Source organism: Dreissena polymorpha, chromosome 1, assembly GCF_020536995.1.
Source record: "Dreissena polymorpha isolate Duluth1 chromosome 1, UMN_Dpol_1.0, whole genome shotgun sequence".
Classification (NCBI taxonomy): domain Eukaryota; kingdom Metazoa; phylum Mollusca; class Bivalvia; order Myida; family Dreissenidae; genus Dreissena; species Dreissena polymorpha.
The window spans coordinates 163,926,612-163,947,719 of record NC_068355.1 but is presented as its reverse complement, the minus strand read 5'-3'; the positions used below and the strand labels follow the sequence as shown (position 1 = coordinate 163,947,719).

General features: G+C 36.7%; 2 protein-coding genes across 7 annotated transcripts in view; one reads left to right on the top strand and one right to left on the bottom strand.

Annotated features, from left to right (window-relative positions):
* Positions 1-508: 508 nt before the first annotated feature.
* LOC127858873 (ankyrin repeat and BTB/POZ domain-containing protein 1-like) overlaps positions 509-21,108 on the bottom strand; it is a 344,964-nt gene continuing 324,364 nt past the window's right edge. Inside the window, exons 1-12 of one of the 4 annotated variants that reach the window (XM_052396214.1) lie at positions 18,517-18,633; positions 17,494-17,556; positions 17,329-17,384; positions 16,627-16,771; positions 12,471-12,630; positions 8,492-8,537; positions 8,122-8,292; positions 7,035-7,156; positions 6,130-6,222; positions 5,661-5,822; positions 4,697-4,897; positions 509-3,009 (exon numbers count right to left, since the gene is read on the bottom strand). In XM_052396214.1, coding sequence (XP_052252174.1) covers positions 2,803-3,009; positions 4,697-4,897; positions 5,661-5,822; positions 6,130-6,222; positions 7,035-7,156; positions 8,122-8,292; positions 8,492-8,537; positions 12,471-12,630; positions 16,627-16,771; positions 17,329-17,384; positions 17,494-17,556; positions 18,517-18,572 — 1,482 coding nt within the window. In that variant the 5' untranslated portion in view covers positions 18,573-18,633 and the 3' untranslated portion in view covers positions 509-2,802. Of the gene's footprint in view, positions 3,010-4,696; positions 4,898-5,660; positions 5,823-6,129; positions 6,223-7,034; positions 7,157-8,121; positions 8,293-8,491; positions 8,538-12,470; positions 12,631-16,626; positions 16,772-17,328; positions 17,385-17,493; positions 17,557-18,516; positions 18,634-21,108 lie in introns of those variants that run through there. The other 3 variants (XM_052396219.1, XM_052396218.1, XM_052396222.1) reach the window with 3 other exon arrangements.
* Positions 19,421-21,108, top strand: part of LOC127858850 (uncharacterized) — a 344,634-nt gene continuing 342,946 nt past the window's right edge. For 2 of the 3 annotated variants that reach the window (XM_052396191.1, XM_052396199.1), the window contains exon 1: positions 19,421-19,645. In XM_052396191.1, coding sequence (XP_052252151.1) covers positions 19,427-19,645 — 219 coding nt within the window. In that variant the 5' untranslated portion in view covers positions 19,421-19,426. The remainder of the gene's footprint in view (positions 19,646-21,108) is intronic. The other variant, XM_052396204.1, reaches the window with a different exon arrangement.

The following is a 21,108-nucleotide window of genomic DNA, read 5'->3' as shown; positions in this document are numbered from 1 at the left end:
TTTCCCTCACAGGTACTTACAGGTATTTATACTTCTGGGAGGAGAGCAGCAAACATGGGACACATTTCTTGCTCAATACAATTCAAGGGTATGAGTGGGGTTTGAACCAAAGGACATCATTCTTACGATCCCAAAATCTGCATCCTATCACTGGACTACTGCATCCACCCGACTTGAATGTAATTATTTACGATATATGTCAGAGGCAAACGGGGCTTAACCCTTTCCCACTTGGAGGCTAAGTGAAAATGGCTATGTGCAAACAGCATTAAACCAGAACAGCCTGTGAGTAACTTGCAGTCTGTTCATGTTTTATGCAGTTTGCTGCTCATCAGTATCTAAGGGTTGGAAATTAACCATTTAAACTTGAATCTAGTACGAAATGTCTTTCATTAAATGTCTTAATTAAATTTAACTTTCTAAGGGACTACAAATGCGTCAAAATATGTTTCTAAGTGGAAAAGGGTTAAACAACAACAGTGATAATATGCATAAAAAACAATGTTCATATTTTAATAATGTTTTTATTTATTTATTTTTGTTAAACATAGTATCAAATGTCAAACTTAACAAACATATGTTCAACACACACATTTTAACACTTTATTTCAAAACAGCTAGATAAATAGTATATACCAACAAACTGCAATTAAAATCATCTATGAAGTATATAACCATCACAAAATATATTAACACTTCAAATATATGAAGTCAATTGCACCCGTAAGTAACACACAACAAAAGGGAAACAGTATCCATTGAGAATAGACTGTTCTTGATAAAGCTGATACAAGTATAATAATGTATCTAGTAAGCATAGACAGTTCTACATAAAGTTTATAAAAGTATCTGTATCCAATGAGAATAGGATAAAATGTTCTTCAAATATTGAAAGTCTCAACTGAGAAGTATTTATGATGAAGATAATGAAAATCATCAATCAGAATAGTGTTCCTGATATTGATAATAATACTACATTGTATTCAATAAGAAAAATGCTCTTGATAACGATAATACAATTATCCAATAAGAATAGTGTTCTTGATAAAGATAATACAAGTATCCAATAAGAATAGTGTTCCTGATATTGATAATAATAGTATCCACATTGAAGTGTTGTTGGTAAAGATAATAATAGTAGGGTAACTAGCCCTTAAGTCGGACAAGTTAATGGTACATGAATGCCCTTATAAGATGCTCTGCGACCAAAGCCAGGACTCAGCTGCTGCATGCTTTTAGTATCATATTTTATGAATCAATTTTTAAACATCTATTTGGTTCCCAGCTTATTTATATAAAAAATAGTTGCTTAACAATACTGAATGTATTGCCAATGAGTTGGACTCATTCGCACTTAACTCGGACATATATCTGACTTTAGCACTAATGCTAATTTGTCTATTATACTTCTGTGTCAGTATGTATTTTGAAGCACTGCACTACTAATCTACACAGACTATAGTTATTGTATAGGGTGAGTCAAACAAATGAGACAATTGGGCCGTGCTCTGTGAAAAGGGGGTTTAATACATGTGCATAGTGTCGTCCCAGATTAGCCTATGCACTCCCCACAGGCTAATCAGGGACAACACTTTCTGCTCTTATGATATTTTTCATTTCAAAAAAGTCTGGTATTAGTAAAAATCCAGTTTATGCGGAAAGTGTCGTCCCTGATTAGCCTGTGCGAACTGCATAGGCTAATCTGGGAAACACTTTACGCACATGCATTAAATCACCTTTCCACAGAGCACGGTCTAATTATATTTTTAAAAAGATTACATGTTATCAATAATAAATATTTCATCCTCTACTTAATAAAAAACAAGGGACAATATTGTCACAAAACCAGGTTTTCAATAATAAAAAAAAGTCTGAAAAATGAAGACAATTAAAAATGTGCATTGTTACCCCCCTTGTTTCAAATTCAATCTATTTTTACTCATGCGACCTTGATGTCAATTTGAAAAAAAAGTCTGAAAAAGGCAGACAACTCAAACTCAAAATGTGCATTGTTACTGATTGTTCATAGTTACCCCCCTTGTTTCAAAATCAATCTAATTTTAGTCATGGCGAACTTGACCTTGGAGATAACGACGTAATTCTTTCGCGCGACACACCGTCCAATGATGGTGAACAAATATGCCAAATGATTTTAAAATCTCACAATGAACGACATAGTTATGGCCTGGACAAGCTCATTTATGGCCATTTTTGACCTTTGAACTCAAAGTGTGACCTTCACCTTTGAGATTTGGACGTAAATCTTTCGCCTGACACACCGTCCAATGATGGTGAACAAATGTGCCAAATGATATAAAAATCTCACAATGAACGACAAAGTTATGGCCCGGACAAGCTTGTTCCACCCATCCGCCAGCCCGCCCGCCGACATTCGCCAATCTAATAACCAGTTTTTTCCTTCGGAAAACCTGGTTAAACAAGACACTGTTATTTCTGAACTGAGCTCTAAGGGACCATGTCACTCTCTAACACATGAGTTATAAGGACCATGATGCCATTTAAAACTGAAGTCCCACGGACCAGGTAGCCCCCTTACACTTGAATCAGAAGGATCATATCGCCCCTTTACACTTGAGGCAGAGGGACCTTGTAATATGTACACTTGAGGCCAAGGGACCTTGTCACACCCTAATACAAAAGTAACAGCCCCCTAACAATCTAGTCTGAGGGACCATGTAGCTCCTTTACGCTTGTGTCCATGAGAAAAAGCTGCCATTAATACTTGAATTCCAGGGACTCTGTCACCCACTTACACTCGAGTCCAAGGGACCCTGTTGCCCCCTAACATTCGAGTCCAAGAGACAGCAGGAACTCGTCGATGGCCTTAAGGCTCTCCTCTGCCTCCCTCATCTCGCTGTACGTCTGAATGAAGTTGGTCAGGTGGAACCGCACGCTGTCTATGATGTCAATGGAGTCGGTGTCAGCTCGATCCTTCACTTCCGCTGCGTCCGATTTCACGAGCTCCATAAACTCTTTCAGTTCCAAAACCTGGATTAATTACAGAGCAGAATTGTGAGCCATGTTCTGGGAAACTAAGGCTTCATGCTGGCTGTAAAAAGTTGTCCCAGATAAGCCTGTGTATTTTGTACTGGCTAATGAGGAAAAATACTTTCCGCTTAAACTTGATTTTCGCTATGAAGTAACTTCCTTTTTATGAAAAGTACTGTAAAAGCGGAAAGTGAATCCTGCACGGCTAATCTAGAATTACACTTTACGCACATTCATAACCCCAGTTTTCCCAGTATTCCGCTCATAATGTTACTTTGTGAGTAAACTTCAATAATTTAAACACGTTTTGGGAGTATATGTGTAAGAGCTAAATAATTTTATAGATATATTTTATTAATTAAAATATTGTTTTACAATGGAACAAACCTGGTTTTATAAAATCATACAGGTAGCAAAATGATTTCTGGAACAATGCTCCTTTTTACAAGAATTTCATATCTATATACTTATTTATATGACTTATTAACACTAGCTTTATTTTTGTTCTGTCCATACAAATCTTCTTAAGTTCCAAAGTAAAACAATGAACTTCTCAGTCTTTTTTTATTTACATGTTAACCCATTTATGCCTAGTGGACTCTCCATAATTCTAAATTAGATCAATTGATTTCCAAAATTAGGGATGTCTGGTACATTTATTTCTATTTTTAGAATATGTCTTACAGAAATTCCTTAAAGCGAACAGCGCAGACCCTGATGAGACGCCGCATCATGCGGCGTCTCATCTGGGTCTACGCTGTTTGCCAAGGCCTTTTTTCTAGACGCTAGGCATAAATGGGTTAAACATTTTATAAATTAAATTCAAAGCTACATTTGTGAACACAAAGAACCTATTTGGGGCGTGCAGTTTGCACAAAGAAATCCAGGACACCACTTTTTGTGCCTAAGTTGATTTCAGTTTTTATAAAACTATTCTGAAACATAACAAGAGCACCACATGATGGGTGCCAAACTCGGCTGCGAAAGCTTGTCAGAATTTTTGTGTGTGTTGTTTTGAGGTCACAGTGACCTTGATCTTTGACCTAGTGACCCAAAATGGGTGTGGCGTGTAGAACTCATCAAGGTGCATCTACATATGAAGTTTCAAGGTTGTAGGTGGAAGCACTTTGATTTTACAACAAATGTAGAGGTTTATGTTAAAGTTTTATATTAGAGGTCACAGTGACCTTGACCTTTGACCTAGTGACCCAAAAATGGGTGTGGCGTGAAGAACTCATTAAGGTGCATCTACATATGAAGTTTCAAAGTTGTAGGTGGAAGCACTTTGATTTTAGAGCCAATGTTAAGGTTTTAGCACGACGTCTTTGGTGGACGGCTGACGGCGGACAACGAGCTGGCTATGACAATACCTCTGGTTTTCTCCGAAAACAGCTGAGCTAAACATCCTTAAAAGCGGTGTCCCAAATTAGAATGTACAACTCTGTGACAATACTTCATGCACTTGCATCAAGCCGGGTTGCCATGGCCCAGTAGATATGTCCACCAGGAAGTCTCGGGTTCAATATGCCCTTTGAGAGCGTTCTAAGGATATCAACCAAAGATACCAAGCACTGGTTATACCCAGGAAAAGGACTACACAGTGTTTCAATTAGCCAGAGGGTTTCGATGCAATAGAGATAAAATAAAATAGGTTTAAATTAAGCCCTTTGTTTCCACACCAACTCACCTGATCCAGATGTTCAGCCATGTACTCGGCACATTGATCCTCGAGCCTCGGAAGGTTGAACATGCGCGAAGTCTTGAGAACCATGACGACATCGTTCACCGTTAGGAACTTAGCCATGCCATTGGCACAGAATCGCTTCAACCCAGGCAGCAGAAACATGTCCGCCGCACACATCACGTCATAGACATTGTCCTCGGTCAACTAGGAAACAAATTTTAATTAATTAAGTTTCAACTAATGTTAAATTTTTCTTCGATATGGCTTATCAAAACCAGACATTCTCAGTTAACTGGATTTTGTTTTCTTAATTGTTTGAAATTGTTGTATTATAAAACGAGTTATTGTCAGCTGTCTATAATTACATGTATATGCTTCTCTTTTTAACTGATGGTGAAAAAAATTAGTTATTGCTTCTCAAAACCAAAATAGTTTATCAGGTCATAATTTTTTCATTAACTGTGTTTACCGTAACTCTGAAAACAGGTTGGTATCTTCATGTATGAATTGTTTTGTACCATAAGGCCATATTCCGGGATAATTGGGCTTTAAGCATGTGCGTGGTGTAGTCCAAAACTAATCAGCTACAACACTTTCCCTTTTTATGGAATATTTTGTTAAAAAAAGTCCCTTCTTAACAAGAATCAAATCTTGGTGGACAGTGTAGTCCTGTGCTTGCAAACTGGCTAATCTGGGCAGGCACTTTTTTACTCAAGCATTAAGCCCTGTTTTCCCAGAAGAGCATGCATAAAGCCCTTTTTTCCCCAGAACGAGAACGCATTAAACCCTGTTTTCCCAGAACGAGCTTACATTAAGCCCATTTTCCCCAGTACTAGCATGCATTAAGCCCTGTTTTCCCCAGAATGAGCATGCATTAAGCCCTATTTTCCCCAGAACACACATGCATTAAGCACTGTTTTCCCAGAATGAGGCTCTATAGTTAAGAATATACTAGTATATGACTGACCTCGCATGAGTCCTGGTAGATGTAGTACATGACGCACACAAACACTGCCGTGGACACGTCATGGATCTCGATCACCGGTATGTCCTCCTCTGACATGGACCCCTCCCCGAAATGGTCCCGCACCAGCGCCTTGAAGTAGTCACTACGCACGCAGAAAAATGCCTGATGGATAGAGATTAAAAGTTAATTGAAGAATGTATTACAGACAATTTTTTAAGGTTATTTTAGTTGGAACATTTTGTGTTAATTGCTTCTCTACACCATTGATTTATGTAACAGCGGAAAGTACAGAACAGAAAATATAACAATACAACAGAGTAGAAACATAATTAACCTTAAAAAGAGATATGATTGAGATATGTTGAGATATATTGTAACATAGTGGCCATGTATTGTTATATAATAAGTTACAGTGTTCTCCATAAAAAATTAAGTAGCCAGTTAGATTTAAAAGTAGCCAGTGACATACCTTATGGCAGTAGAACTTGTGAGGCCCAACTAGGAACACGATGTCTGAATACATCCAGGCAAACTCTGGCTCAAACGGCAGCTCTCCAGTGCTCTACAAAACATGCATGAAGAAGCATAGTATAATAAACAAATTGTACAATATCTGTAAACCTTCGGGAAATATATCTTTCAAACCAAGGGATTTGTAAGACTCTTATAAAATTATTTATTAACTTAAACATTAATTTATAAGGAATCACATCAAATACAGATAATGATTAGCAATTTAGGTAAGGGGATGTTCCTGACATAAAACTAAGTGTACCCTTTTGGTAAATTAAGGCACAGGGGCACCACTGATTCGGAAATTTAGTCACAGGTTTACTCTTATTTTTACTCTTATTTTGCAACACAGACACAGGGTTACCCTCATTTTTAAATTCAGGCACAGGGTTACCTTTATTTTGAAAATCAGTCACAGGTATTTTGAAATTCAGGCCAATTGTTACCCTTGTTTGAAAATTTAGGCACATGGGTGCCACTGTGTTTAAGACCGTGGGGAAAAGCCTCAATGTACATTATTTTCTTTCCCGGCTCAATATTACTACCATGTTGTTACAAATGTGCCTTTGAAAAGCACAGACAATAAATAATACATATTATTCAGACCAAACAATCGCTAAGGTCACTATGGGAAAATAGTATTTAATGCATGTGTGTCAAGTGTTTTCCCAGATCAAGCAACACTTTCCGCATACAATGGATTTTCGCTAAGAAGAGACTTCCTTTTCAATGAAAAATACAATAAAGCAGAAACTGTCGTCCCTAATCTGCGATGACACTTTACATACATGTATTAAGCCCCGTTTTCCCGTATCAAAGCTCATTTATACAAGAGTATAATACAGTGCAGATACTGCTTACAAGAGAGCAGAGTTCCTGGGGCAAGGCTGCGTCTGCCAGGCTGCCAAAGTCCAGCTGCAGCTGCCACTTGTCCGTCTGCTCCACAACAAGGGAGGTAACCTGCACACCGGGCTTTGACATTGCTGGGTGGGGAAAGGAGATTGATACACATGAGACATGACATATTTTGCAAAAATTAAGGGCAATAGCTAATGACGTCATCATAACAAGTCGAACATCATAAAACATATTCTTACCCACCAAAAATTGCAGAGACGTGGTTTGGGTGGAGTGCATTGTGGTATGTTAGGTAAGTGTTGTTTTGGCAAAGTATGAATCAAATGTGATCATAAATAAAGAAGTTATGGCAATTTAAGCAACATGTTCAATTATCTAAGTATAAAAGGGGCCATAATTCTGTCAAAATGCTTGATAAGTATGCAAAATATGAAAGCAATATGTCCAAGGACATAGAAAATATTTGAGGTGATACGCAAACTTTAACATAGATTTATCAATAATATGCATATTCTAAGTATAAAAGGGGCAATAATTCTGTCAAAATGCTTGATACAGTTGTCTGCTCTTGTTTATAGATTGGGGCATGTTGGTAAAGAAGTATGCAAAATATAAAAGCAATATGTCGAAGGACATAGGAAATATTTGGGGTAGTACGCAAACTTTAACATTTGCACGCTAACGGGAACTATAACACTAACGCCGATGCCAGGGTGAGTAGGATAGCTCCACTATATATATTTCATATATAGTAGTGGAGCTAAAAATAAAAACGTAGAAGAATTCTCATTAGTTTTTTTTAACAGAAAAAATGTTGATGACCCTCAAAACATATTCAATCCTGCAAAAAAATGCTGAGTTGTAGCAATTGAATTTCATTATATCTTTTAAAATGGGGTTGTAAGGTATGATAAACAGAAAAACACATTACTGTCCTATCATTTTGTTATATAGAAGGCTTTTTTAAACCTTAGCTTCATCAGATATATAACACAACCATAAGACAGAAATTTGTTATTCTCTATTTATATAACATTCCTTGATCATATTCATTTGTTGGTTTAAACGTGCAAGTATAAAATGTTCATACTAAAATTGTATATACTCTCTCGCACACATCCCCCTGCCCCCATGTTGCCCGTACCAAACTCTGTCTGTTTCTGGAGTCGTTCCTCGATGAGGGAGATGAGCTGCAGCAGACGACACTGCCGGGCCAGTGCCACACAGGGGTCCACTTCCTGTACGGAGACCTCCATCTGACCTGAAGACAGAGAAATATAGCCATGATAATTCCTGTACGGAGACCTCCATCTGACTTGAAGACAGAGAAATATACCCATGACACTTCCTGTATCGAGACCTGTATCTGACCTGAAGACAGAGAAATATAGTCATGACACTCACTCCCCTGAATACACGTAAGTACATATATCACTCACCTGAGTACAGATATCACTCACCTGAGTACAGATATTCTAGTATTTGTTCAAAAGCCTCCGGAACAATCTGAAAATAGGAAAACAAAGAGATGTCATGAAAACATATTAACACAATTACATTTCTTAAATCAAGAATAAAAGTTCCTACTTTTTTTCTAAAACTTGTTATGCACAACAAAAGAGAAACACATTCAAATTCACAATCATCACTCTTGATGTAATTCGAGGCAGTTATAATGCATGACACAAAAATCCGACAGATGAACAAGGACATATAGGATCTGGCATGAGTTGTCATATCATACCATATTTTATTAAACGAGTTCAGAAATTTTGTTAGTAGGCGAGCCTTTGGCGAGTTTACTAACGAATTTCCTAGACAAGTTTAATAAAATATGTTATGATATGACAATGAGTGTCAGATCTTTATTATCGAATGCTCTTAAATGAGCAAATTAGATAAATATTTACGCAAACATAATGATATAATCCTGAATGTTGTTTACATTTCGTGACGTCATTTGACGTTGCAACATCATTTCAGCAAAATAACAAAATGTTATTGGTCAATAAACGAAAACTAAGCCAATGAAAGCACTTAAAAATGTTGTATTACACATGTGTAATATATAAAAAAATGTAATGGTTGTATTACATGGGAAACAGGGTATAGCATGTGATAACAAGAGCACCGCCTTGCGGGTGCAGACTGCTCATCTATTTTCTTTTTAAAGGTGAAGGGACTCTCAATTTCAATCACAAAGGATGGAGGGGTGGAGTGAAAAGGGGTGTATAGTGTGGGGGTGTGGACATTTATTACATTATCTTCCAAAAATGCGAAAAAATGCGGGAAAAAAATGCAAACAAGGGCTGTTTGTAAAACATGCATGCCCCCCATATGGGCTCTCCGTTGTAGTGAGAGCCATTGTGTGAATATGTTTTTTGTCACTGTGACCTTGAGCTTTGACTTAGTGACCTGAAAATCAATAGGGGTCATCTGCCACTCATGATCAATGTACCTATGAAGTTTCATGATCCTAGCCATAAGCATTCTTGAGTTATCATCCAGACACCATTTTACTATTTCGAGTCACCTAGACCTTGACCTTTGACCTAGTGACCTGAAAATCAATAGGGGTCATCTGCAAGTCATGATCAATCTACCTATCAAGTTTCATGATCCTAGGAATAAGCGTTCTTCAGGTATCATCCGGAAACCATTTTACTATTTCGGGTCATCGTGACCTTGACCTTTGACCTAGTGACCTGAAAATCATTAGGGGTCATCTGCGAGTCATGATCAATCTACCTATTAAGTTTCATGATCCTAGGCCTAAGCGTTCTTGAGTTATCATCCGGAAACCATTTTACTATTTCGGGTCACTGTGACCTTGACCTTTGACCTAGTGACCTCAAAATCAATAGGGGTCATCTGCGAGTCCTGATCAATCTACCTATCAAGTTTCATGATCCTAGGCCTAAGCGTTCTTGAGTTATCATCCGGAAACCATTTTACTATTTCGGGTCACTGTGACCTTGACCTTTGACCTAGTTACCTGAAAATCAATAGGGGTCATCTGCGAGTCATGATCAATCTACCTATCAAGTTTCATGATCCTAGGCCTAAGCGTTCTTAAGTTATCATCCGGAAACCATTTTACTATTTCGGGTCACTGTGACCTTGACCTTTGACCTAGTGACCTCAAAATCAATAGGGGTCATCTGCGAGTCCTGATCAATCTACCTATCAAGTTTCATGATCCTAGGCCTAAGCGTTCTTGAGTTATCATCCGGAAACCATTTTACTATTTAGGGTCACTGTGACCTTGACCTTTGACCTAGTTACCTGAAAATCAATAGGGGTCATCTGCGAGTCATGATCAATCTACCTATCAAGTTTCATGATCCTAGGCCTAAGCGTTCTTAAGTTATCATCCGGAAACCATTTTACTATTTCGGGTCACTGTGACCTTGACCTTTGACCTAGTGACCTCAAAATCGATAGGGGTCATCTGCGAGTCATGATCAATGTACCTATGAAGTTTCATGATTCTAGGCCCAAGCGTTCTTGAGTTATCGTCCGACAACCACCTGGTGGACGGACCGACAGACGACCGACAGACCGACCGACATGAGCAAAGCAATATACCCCCTCTTCTTCGAAGGGGGGCATTAAAAAAAAAATCGGGGGTGGGGGTGGGGATTCTTGGGTGCGATGGCTGGACGGTATTTCAAAACTAAAGCAATAAAAATAAATATTTGTTTTTTAACCGTTTCAAAAAAAAATTGGGGGGGGTGGGGTTGGGGGGTATAGTGTGAGGGTGTGGTGGTCATTTGTGAGATGATCTTAAAAAAAAAAAAAAAAAATAGGAAGGGGGGATTCGGGGGGGGGGGGGGGGGGAGGGCACAGGGGATGGTTTGGGTGGAGTCTATTGTGGTATGTCAGGTAAGAGTAGTTTTGTCAAAGTATCAATCAAATCTATTCATAAATAAAGAAGTTATGGCAATTTTAGCAAAATTTAATAATTTGACCATGAGAGTCAAGGTCATTCAAAGGTTAAGGTAAAATTCAACTTACCAGGTAAAGTAACCTCATGATAGCATGAAAGTATTTGAAGTTTGAAAGCAATAGCCTTGATACTTTAGAAGTAAAGTGGATCGAAACACAAAATTTAACCATATATTCAAAGTTACTAAGTCAAAAAAGGGCCATAATTCCGTAAAAATGACAACCAGAGTTATGCACCTTGTCCTTTTACTGTACCCTTATGATAGTTTGCGAGTGTTCCAAGTATGAAAGCAATATCTATGATACTTTATGGGTAAAGTGGACCAAAACACAAAACTTAACCAAATTTTCAATTTTCTAAGTATAAAGGGCCCATAATTCCGTCCAAATGCCAGTCAGAGTTACATAACTTTGCCTTCACAGTCCCCTTATGATAGTTAAAAAGTGTTGCAAGTATGAAAGTAATAGCTTTGATACTGTATGAATAAAGTGGACCTAAACATACAACTTAACCAAAATTTAAATTTTCTAAATATAAAAAGGGCACATAATTCTGTCAAAATGCCAGTCAGAGTTACATAACTTTGCCTGCACAGTCCCCTTATGATAGTTAGTAAGTGATGCACGTATGAAAGCAATAGCTTTGATACTTAAGGAATAAATTGGACCTAAACACAAAACTTAACCAAAATTTTCAATTTTCTAAGTATAAAAAGGGCACATAATTCTGTCAAAATGCACTCCAGAGTTATCTAACTTTGCCTGCCCAGTCCCCTCATGATAGTAAGTAAGTGTACCAAGTTTGAATGCAATAGCATTGATACTTTCTGAGAAAAGTGGACCTAAACGCAAAACTTAACCGGACGCCAACGCCGACGCCAAGGGGATGACAATATCTCATTTTTTTTTTCCAAAAAATAGATGAGCTTAAAATCAATATGCCCACCATGCTCACGCTCTGAAAAATGGGAAATTAGATGTGTGCAGATCATTAGAATTATGTTAATAGATTTGAAAGCAGTTTTTAGTATTTTCGCAAATAAGACATCTTTTCTTTTTAAAGTAAATTTTTCTTTGAAAATGTTAATCTTATAAACTGGGGCTTTAAAAATGTTACTGAACCTCTTTCTAGGAAAACGGGGCTTAATGCATGTGTGTAAATGATTATCCCAGATTAGCTCGTGCAATGTGCACAGGCTTATCAGGAAAAACACTTTCTGCCCAGTCTGGAAGCCTGTGCAAACTGCACATTAAACCCTGTTTTTTCAGAGCGAGTATAATTTTTCTTCATTTGGTTGCCTGTAAAATGCATACTGGCACGGAAATATAGGGTTTAAAATACAACATCCTTGATAAAACAACAAACATAGGCTACATTCCACTTGATGTTTGAGCACTATTTCTTACCAGTTGATGTTTGAGCATTATTTCTTACCAGTTGATGTTTGAGCACTATTTCTTACCAGTTGATGTTTGAGCACTATTTCTTACCAGTTGATGTTTGAGCACTATTTCTATGCGTCCCTTCCACCTGGTTCTGAACAGTTCAGAAAAGTAGGAGCTCCGGGCACTGAGTATGCAGCGATGGGCAGGAAACTTACGACCTCGTACATTAAACACCACATCATGGTAGTTACCAGGCTCTTGCAATCTATATGAATCAGAAAAATTAAAAAGTTGAGCCCAGCTCTAGGAAAATAGCATGCTAAACAGGGACAACACTTTCTGCTTTTGTGGTAATTTTTATTAATAGCAAGTCTCTACTTTATTAAAATCCAGTTTAGGCTTAAAGATTTGCCCCCGAGTCAGCAAAGCACATGCATTAAGCCCTGTTTTCCCAGAGCTCATTTTGGAGACTGATAAACAACAGAGTTCCATATAACTTTTCTGAGTAATTGGGTAAATACCCACTACTTTTGAGTTCAATTGGGTATTTTCATTTTCGAATTGGGTACAAAAAAAGTCGCTACCCACTACTATACTTGACAATTGGGTATTTTTGTATTAAAATTGGGTATTTTCATTGTCTTTAGTTCCACTCTTAATTGATTAGTTTCAGAGATCTTGTGTAATTATGTAGATGTATCCATAATATACAGTCTTGAATTTAAAAAAAGTTGACAATTTTTTTCCACCAGTTTTCTTACAATGTATGCACACTGTCAGCGCTTGCCTCAGACACAATATCATTCAAAAATTAGTTTCGCTATATTTTCCGCTTCTGATTTTGTGTTGCTCACGGTTAAATCACTTAAAATTGTTTTGATGTGTCTGGGATACGATATTTCCCTTTTTACTGCCTCGCGGTTTAGACATTTTCACAACAATAACACATAGTTACATAGACACTTTCATCCGTACATATTATTGTGGCTGAAGGTTATACTGAAAGCGCTTGGACGAAGCGGAAAGAATCCGTGTATTTCGGACCCAGGTATTTCTGGGACAGATTTACTCGTTACGCAGAAGAAAAATACGATATGAGATATCAGCAATTCCAATTGGGTTTGGGTATGCAAAGTTTTATTTTTCTATGCATTCTCGGCAATTTTACATTGGGTATTTACGCAAATACGCACCTTATTTGTAGCTCTGAAACAATCTTTTTTTTTCAAATGAGCATTTAAAATTAATTTTTTTTTAAACTCAACAGAAACTTAAACAGTAAAAACATGTTGCAATAAAATGTTTCACAACAGGGATGTATTGTAAACCTTAGGAATAATGCTTATTTAAGAAATTGGTTATGTGACAATATCATTAATATTTGAACTCAAAAGTAAAAAGAAAAGGGCTGTACCAAAATAGAACAAAACCATATTTTTCTTCTTTGATAGTTTAATGTTCATTTTCTGTTAATTACCTAATATTATGACCACAAATACATATTTGAAGTTTAATATCTGTAGGAGTTAGATAGTATATGTATTATTAAAGATAAGCACATATAAATTAAAACAAGAAATGTGATCATACTAAGAAATAAGATTTTCAAATTTTTGCCAATTAACTTACATGAATCTTAGCATGGTCAGTGTATACAATACTTGCACAGAAAAGTATAACAAAACACTTCCCTCCACGCCAAAGTTATTCAGCGGTAACCATTTTTTATTTTTAGTAACAGAGACCTTAACCAAACTCCGGGACCAAACTGTTCTACAATGAAATACAATCTAGGTCTGCATGTTAGCTACCCACAATCAATATTACAGCACAATACCTAAAGTCAAGTGTTTTTTTTTCAAAAATGGGGCCGATATTTCCAGCGCCGTTTCAAATGTTAACAAGAGCACCGCCTTGCGGGTGCAGACCGCTCATCTATTTGTCTTTAGGTTTAGGGACCTATCTCAATTTCAATCACAAAGGAGGGAGGGGTGGAGTGGAGAGGGGTGTATAGTGTGGGGGTGTGGTCATTTATTACATTATCTTCCCAAAATGCAAAAAATGCAAAAAATAATAATATTTTTTTTTAGGGGGGGATTCTTGGGTGGGATGGTTGGACGGTATTTCAAAAATAAAATAATAGAAATAAATATTTGTGTTTTTTAAACCATGCTTGAAAAAAATAGAGATCTGTTTTTCAGAAACACAATGCCCCCTAATGCGCCTCTTTGAAAAAAAAAAATTTTGTTCTTTTTTACCTTTGACCTTGAAGGATGACCTCGACCTTGAACTTCCACCACTCAAAACGTGCAGCTTTATGAGAAAGTCCCTTTAAAATTTTTGTTTTTGACCTTTGACTTTGAATGATGACCTTGACCTTGAAGGATGACCCGGACCTTGAAGGATGACCTTGACCTTGAACTTCCACCACTCAAAATGTGCAGCTTCATTATAACGCCGCTTTGATATTATTATTTTTTAACCTTGGACCTTGAAGGATGACCTTGAAGAATGACCTATGAATTTTGAACTTCGACCACTCAAAATGTGCAGCTTCATGAGAACGCCGCTTGGAAAATATTACGGTATTTATTTATTTTTTTTACCTTGAAGGATGACCTTGACCTTGAACTCCACCACTCAAAATGTGCAGCTCCATGAGATACACATGCATGCCAAATATCAAGTTGTTATCTTCAAAAGTGAAAAAGTTATGGCTAATGTTAAAGTTTTTTGTGGACGGACGGACAGACTGACTGACATACTGACGGACAGTTCAACTGCTATATGCCACCCTACCTATAAACATTATTTTTTGTTTTTTGGGGGGGTGGGGGTTATAGTGTGAGGGTGTGGTGGTCATTTATTAGATGATCTTTAATTTAAAAAAAAATAGTGGGGGGGATTGAAGGGGGATTCGGGGGTGGGGGGGGGGGTATTCGGGGGGCATGGGGGGTGGTTTGGGTGGAGTCTATTGTGGTAGGTCAGGTAAGAGTTGTTTTGTCAAAGTATCAATCGAATCTAATCATAAATAAAAAAGTTATGGCGATTTTAGCAAAATTTAATAATTTGACATTGAGAGTCAAGGTCATTCAAAGGTCAAGGTAAAATTCAACTTGCCATGTACAGTACCCTCATGATAGCATGAAAGTATTTGAAGTTTAAAAGCAATTGCCTTGATACTTTAGAAGTAAAGTGGATCTAAACACAAAATGTAACCATATATTCAAAGTTACTAAGTCGAAAAAATGATAACCAGAGTTATGCAACTTGTTCTTTACTATCCCCTGATGATAGTTTGCGAGTGTTCCAAGTATGAAAGCAATATCTATGATACTTTAGGGGTAAAGTAGACTAAAACACAAAAAATAACCAAATTTTCAAGTATAAAGGGCCCATATTTTCGTCAAAATGCCAGTCAGAGTTACATAACTTTGCCTGCACAGTCCCCTTACGATAATTAGTAAGTGTTGCAAGTATGAACTTAAGGAATAAAATGGACCTAAACACAAAACTTAATCAAAATTTTCAATTTTCTAAGTATAAAAGGGGCACATTATTCCGTCAAAATGCAAGCCAGAGTTATCTAACTTTGCCTGCCCAGTCCCCTCATGATAGGAAGTAAGTGTACCAAGTTTGAATGCAATAGCATTGATACTTTATGAGAAAAGTGGACCTAAACGCAAAACTTAACCGGACGCTGACGCCGACACCAACGCCAAGGTGATGACAATAACTCTTTTTTTTTCAAAAAATAGATGAGCTAATAAGTATATATGTTTCCCAAATGGGACCTAAATATTCCCAATTGAAAGTTAAAAAAAAAATATATATTTTTTTTTTGAGAAACATTTGTTAATCTCCCATTCAGCTCTACAAATTACACTTTATTGAAGTCAATATTTAAAACACTCTAATTCTCATTTTCAAAACATTTGTTTGCAAAAAGTAAGAACACTAATTTGCCAATTTTGGTCAAAACGTGGCAATTTTTCTCAATCCAAAGGGACCCGGCCCCTGTCCCAAAATGGTGAAAAAAAACACTGACGGTCCGCACAGGTATTCAGGGCCAAAACTTTCTGCTTTTATTGTATTATTTGTTTAAATAAAGTCTCTTCTAAGCCAAACCCAGTTAAGGGGAAAAGTGCACATGCATCAAGCTATGTTTATCCAAAACACAACTTGGGTTTATTTTCACTCATAATGTTACTACTTAAAAAAAAAGTTTTCTCCCCGCATCAACATGGTTATGCACACATACCGTCTTAAAAGCTCATCATAAAGGTCGCGTCTCATGACCTTGGATGACACCATGTTGTAGGAGAGCAGCAGCTTTTTGATAGAGTCTGTCAGGGCCCCGTACAAACAGCGCTCTCCATCAAATGTGTTCGCCTCGCATCTCGCTCCTGTGTACAGGAAATGCTCCAGTCATACAGAGCCAAAGCAGTTTTTATGCCATTTTAGGACAAATTATGATGGAAGTTTGGGACTCCACCTTAGGACCTCCAACTTACAGGACATACATATTTTATACTGAGTTTACCACACCACAAAAACTGGACTTCGTGCATGTGCATACAGTGTTGTTTCAGATAAGCCTATGCGCTCTACACAGGCTAATCAGGGACGACACTTTTATGTTATTTTTAGTTTCAAGTATGTCTTTTAGGTCTCATTGTCTCAGAATATTGTCCCAGATTAGCCTGTGCAATTCTGACAGGCTAAATAGGGAAGACACTTTCTGCTTTTATTGTATTTTTGGTTTAATGACAGTGTCTTCTTAGCAAAAATCCCGTATGAGCCAGATAGTGTCCTCCATGTTGAGCCTGTGTGGACTGCACAGGCTACTCAGGGACAACACTTGGCACATGCATAGAACCCGATTTTACCAGAGTGAGGAACAGATTGAAATTCATGTCAATACCAATACTTAGATGTTAACAAAGAGCCAATATCCACCTACCATTTTCCAGCAAGTACTTCACCAACTCTTCATGGCCACATAGACAGGCATAGTACCTGAAATATGATGGTCATATGTTACTTTATGTTTAGAATGTAAGAAAATTGTCTGAGCACAAGAATGTGATTCTCATTAAATTAAAAGAACTACTTTAACAGTACTCACAATGGTGTACTGTCCCATTTATCACGAATATTGACACTGATTTCTTTTGTCTCTACAAGGTACCTGAAGTATAAAACAAATAAACATATTCAAGCATGGACAGACTGAATATTAAATGTGAAACAGTTGGGACAAAAACACCATAATATATCAAACAGATTTTATTGACACTGCATTGAATATATAAATCTGGCTTTGCTTGAAAATTTATCAGCAGTGAATGAAAAATAAAAAAGAGTCAGACAAAGTTGCCTATCAATGACAAACATGTTCCAGAAGCACAAAAGAGTAACTACAGTCATTCATTGAAAACACATTCTATATTGAACTAGTCATGCATGGACACATTTCTTTTCTTTAAAGTATTTTAAAATTTAGAATGAGTTTTAAATAACAAATGGCATGCTTGCCAAAATGAAATTCAACTTTGCAAAATATCATATGTCATTTGACCAGTTTTGGTATATGTCCACAAAATGCAGGTTATTTCAGCTTGTTGACCAAATTGAAAATTGTCCTTTAATGTGACATTTTGATAAGTTGAGGACAAACAATACCATGACCCACTTAACATCAGTGTCCATACCGGTAGTTTAACGAAAGCACCCTACAAAAATGCGCCACATGACAACATACTTTTAATACTATCGTTCTTAATAATAATGCTTGCTGTTTCTATTATGATATCTTTTATTTTTAATGAACTTTCAGTTATTATTAACTGTAAATTTCCAAGTAAATATGGTAGAGTACTAGAGTACTTGTTGCAAAATACCTTCCTTAACAAGAATGTGTAGACAATCCTTTTGACAAAATAATGGGCTTGAATTAGTCTATTCTTCAACTTTAAAAGGAAATGCCTGTTGGCAAACATCATTTAACAACCATGACTTATAAAAATAAATGGAAGTTAAAATATGATCACAGTGCAAAACATTAAAATAAACACACTTTGTGCAAATGAAATAATGCGCATGAAACCTATGTCAATAAAAAGCAAACATTCAGTCAGAATCATTATACTTTGCCCTGGAAATGTCACCCCTTCTGCATGAAATAATTAACTCGTGTTGGTCCATTATCTTCCAGAAAACTGTCAACTACACAGAGGACGTAAATATGCCTGCAATAACAATGCCGTTATTTTTAGCTCACCTGAGCACATCGTGCTCATGGTGAGCTTTTGTGAGATCGCTTTTTGTCCGTCGTCCGTTGTGCGTAGTGCGGCGTCAACATTTGCCTTGTTAACTCTCTAGAGGCCACATTTATTGTCCAATCTTCATGAAATTTGGTCAGATGATTGGTTTCAATGATATCTTGGATGAGTTCGAAAATGGTTACGTTTGCTTGAAAAACGTGGCTGCCAAGGGGCGGGGCATTTTTCCTTATATGGCTATAAATGGCTATAGTAAAATCTTGTTAACACTCTAGAGGCCACATTTATTGTCTGATCTTCATAAAACTTGGTCATAAAATTCATCCCAATAATATCTTGGATGAGTTCGAAAATGATGACGGTTGGTTGAAAAACATGGCCGCCAGGGGGCGGGGTATTTTTCCTTAGATGGCTATAGTAAAACCTTGTTAACACTCTAGAGGCCACATTTATTTTCCGGTCTTCGTGAAACTTGAACAGAAGATTTGGCCGCATAATATCTTGTTATATCAGGTGAGCGACTTTGAATCTTCAGGCCCTCTTGTTGGCTAATTGGGTCGCTTACTACAACAACAGCGTATATAATCATGCACATAAACAAAATGTCATAAATGTACAATTTCTTTAGATAAATGTTTAAGGATAAAGCATGTTTGTTAATTAATTGGGTGTCTGCACGATTAAAGTTGACCAACGAGTGGACAAATATTGTTAAAACATTTCATGGATGTATGCAGTTTCGAAAAAATTGACATTTACAGATCACATGATCAAAACATGGCGGACGAAACCACACGAAATCATTATGTTCTTGCAGCTGAATCATTTCTTATTTTCTTTATGTCATGCTATATGATTTCGATTTTTATTATCAAAAAGAAGAAGATAAATAGAGAAGTAATTGTTTTCACGCGATATCCAATCCCAGGCAAAGCTAAAACTCGCCTGATTCCATACTTGGGGGAGACTGCAGCAGCAAAAATGCAAATGTTGATGGTAAAGTTTACATGGGTGATAACCTACCGGTTTTTAAAGAAGGATTTTATCGAAAATTTGCATTTGAACAAATAGAACACACATTCACCAAATTAAAACGGTATTTTGTTAAAGAAAGAATATCAAGAACAGCGCTTCTGTTAGTGGAGGTCCGGGCAAAAATTACAAGTAAAGATGGCAGTTGTACGTCTGTTTTACCAACGGTGGAAGTCCACTTGACATCTGATTATCTGCATGCTTGCTGTTTTATATGCTCCCCGAAATATTTTCGTAGGAGCATATAGTTGCCAGTTTGTAGTTCCTTACTTCCATCCTTCCTTCCAAGAAAACACCTGATGTTGAATAGACTCGAATGTTGGTTGAATTTCGGTCGCGATGTCGGCAAACAAAAAACAATGTTGATTCAACGTTAGAATGGCGACATTTAAACAATTTTGGGAAAAGACGATATACGACGTTGTATTTTGGTCATAAAATAACTATGTTGAAGAAATGTCTACCCAGCTAGCACATAGCGTTCAAATAACGTTACGCTTAAGTTCTATTGAGGTTATGATCACACAGAACGTTTTCAGAACGTTGTATCAAAAATCAAACTATCAGTATTCTTAACTTATCTTAGTTATATGAAATATATGTTATGAAAGTCACATTTGAACAGTATATTTTTACGATCCTAGGATGTATTGTTGGACTTACAAAGTGTAATGTTCCTGTAATGTTCTTACAACGTTTTTGGCGGAACGTTATCAGGAATCCAAATTTCAACATTACATTCCTAACGTTCGCATAAAAATCACACAATATAAACATGTACATTATATGTTTTCATAAAGAATTTGACGTTGGGTTGTTTTTTTTCCACAAAATACGCTTAAAAGTATATTTGCATTTTGACCCGTTTGTGTATCTTCGATTGTTTGCAAGCGCAATTCTCTTGTAATCTAAACCAGCAGATCTCCCGCGTGCATGCCACTCGATTCCTTTGTTCACTGACCTACTGGCTAATTGGATTTTCAAACTGTTCTGTTATTGAATGTAAACCTTTTTGTTCAATAATAAGAGAAGTTGGAACCTAGAATCGACGATAAACAACAGTTTTTGAGGACAGTTTTTATTTTTATTTCAATTTGTAATATTAAAATTGATATCATTATGTATTTGCTTTAAATTCAAATTCGGAATTATGGGGAAACTCATGCCATGGAGACTTCGTACCATTTTTGAATATACTAACGTTCACTTAGTCATTTTTTGGTAGCAATTTGTTGTTGAAAACATTCTTGAAAACACATGTAATTATGTGAAAAATAAATATGTACACTTCAACACCGTTATTTTGAACACCGATAATCCGAATTCACCATTGATTGAAAAAGAAATAAAATTCAAAATTTAATCTTAACCTCAATTATTAATTTTATTAAATTATAAATTTGAAATATATAATTATGTAAAATGTA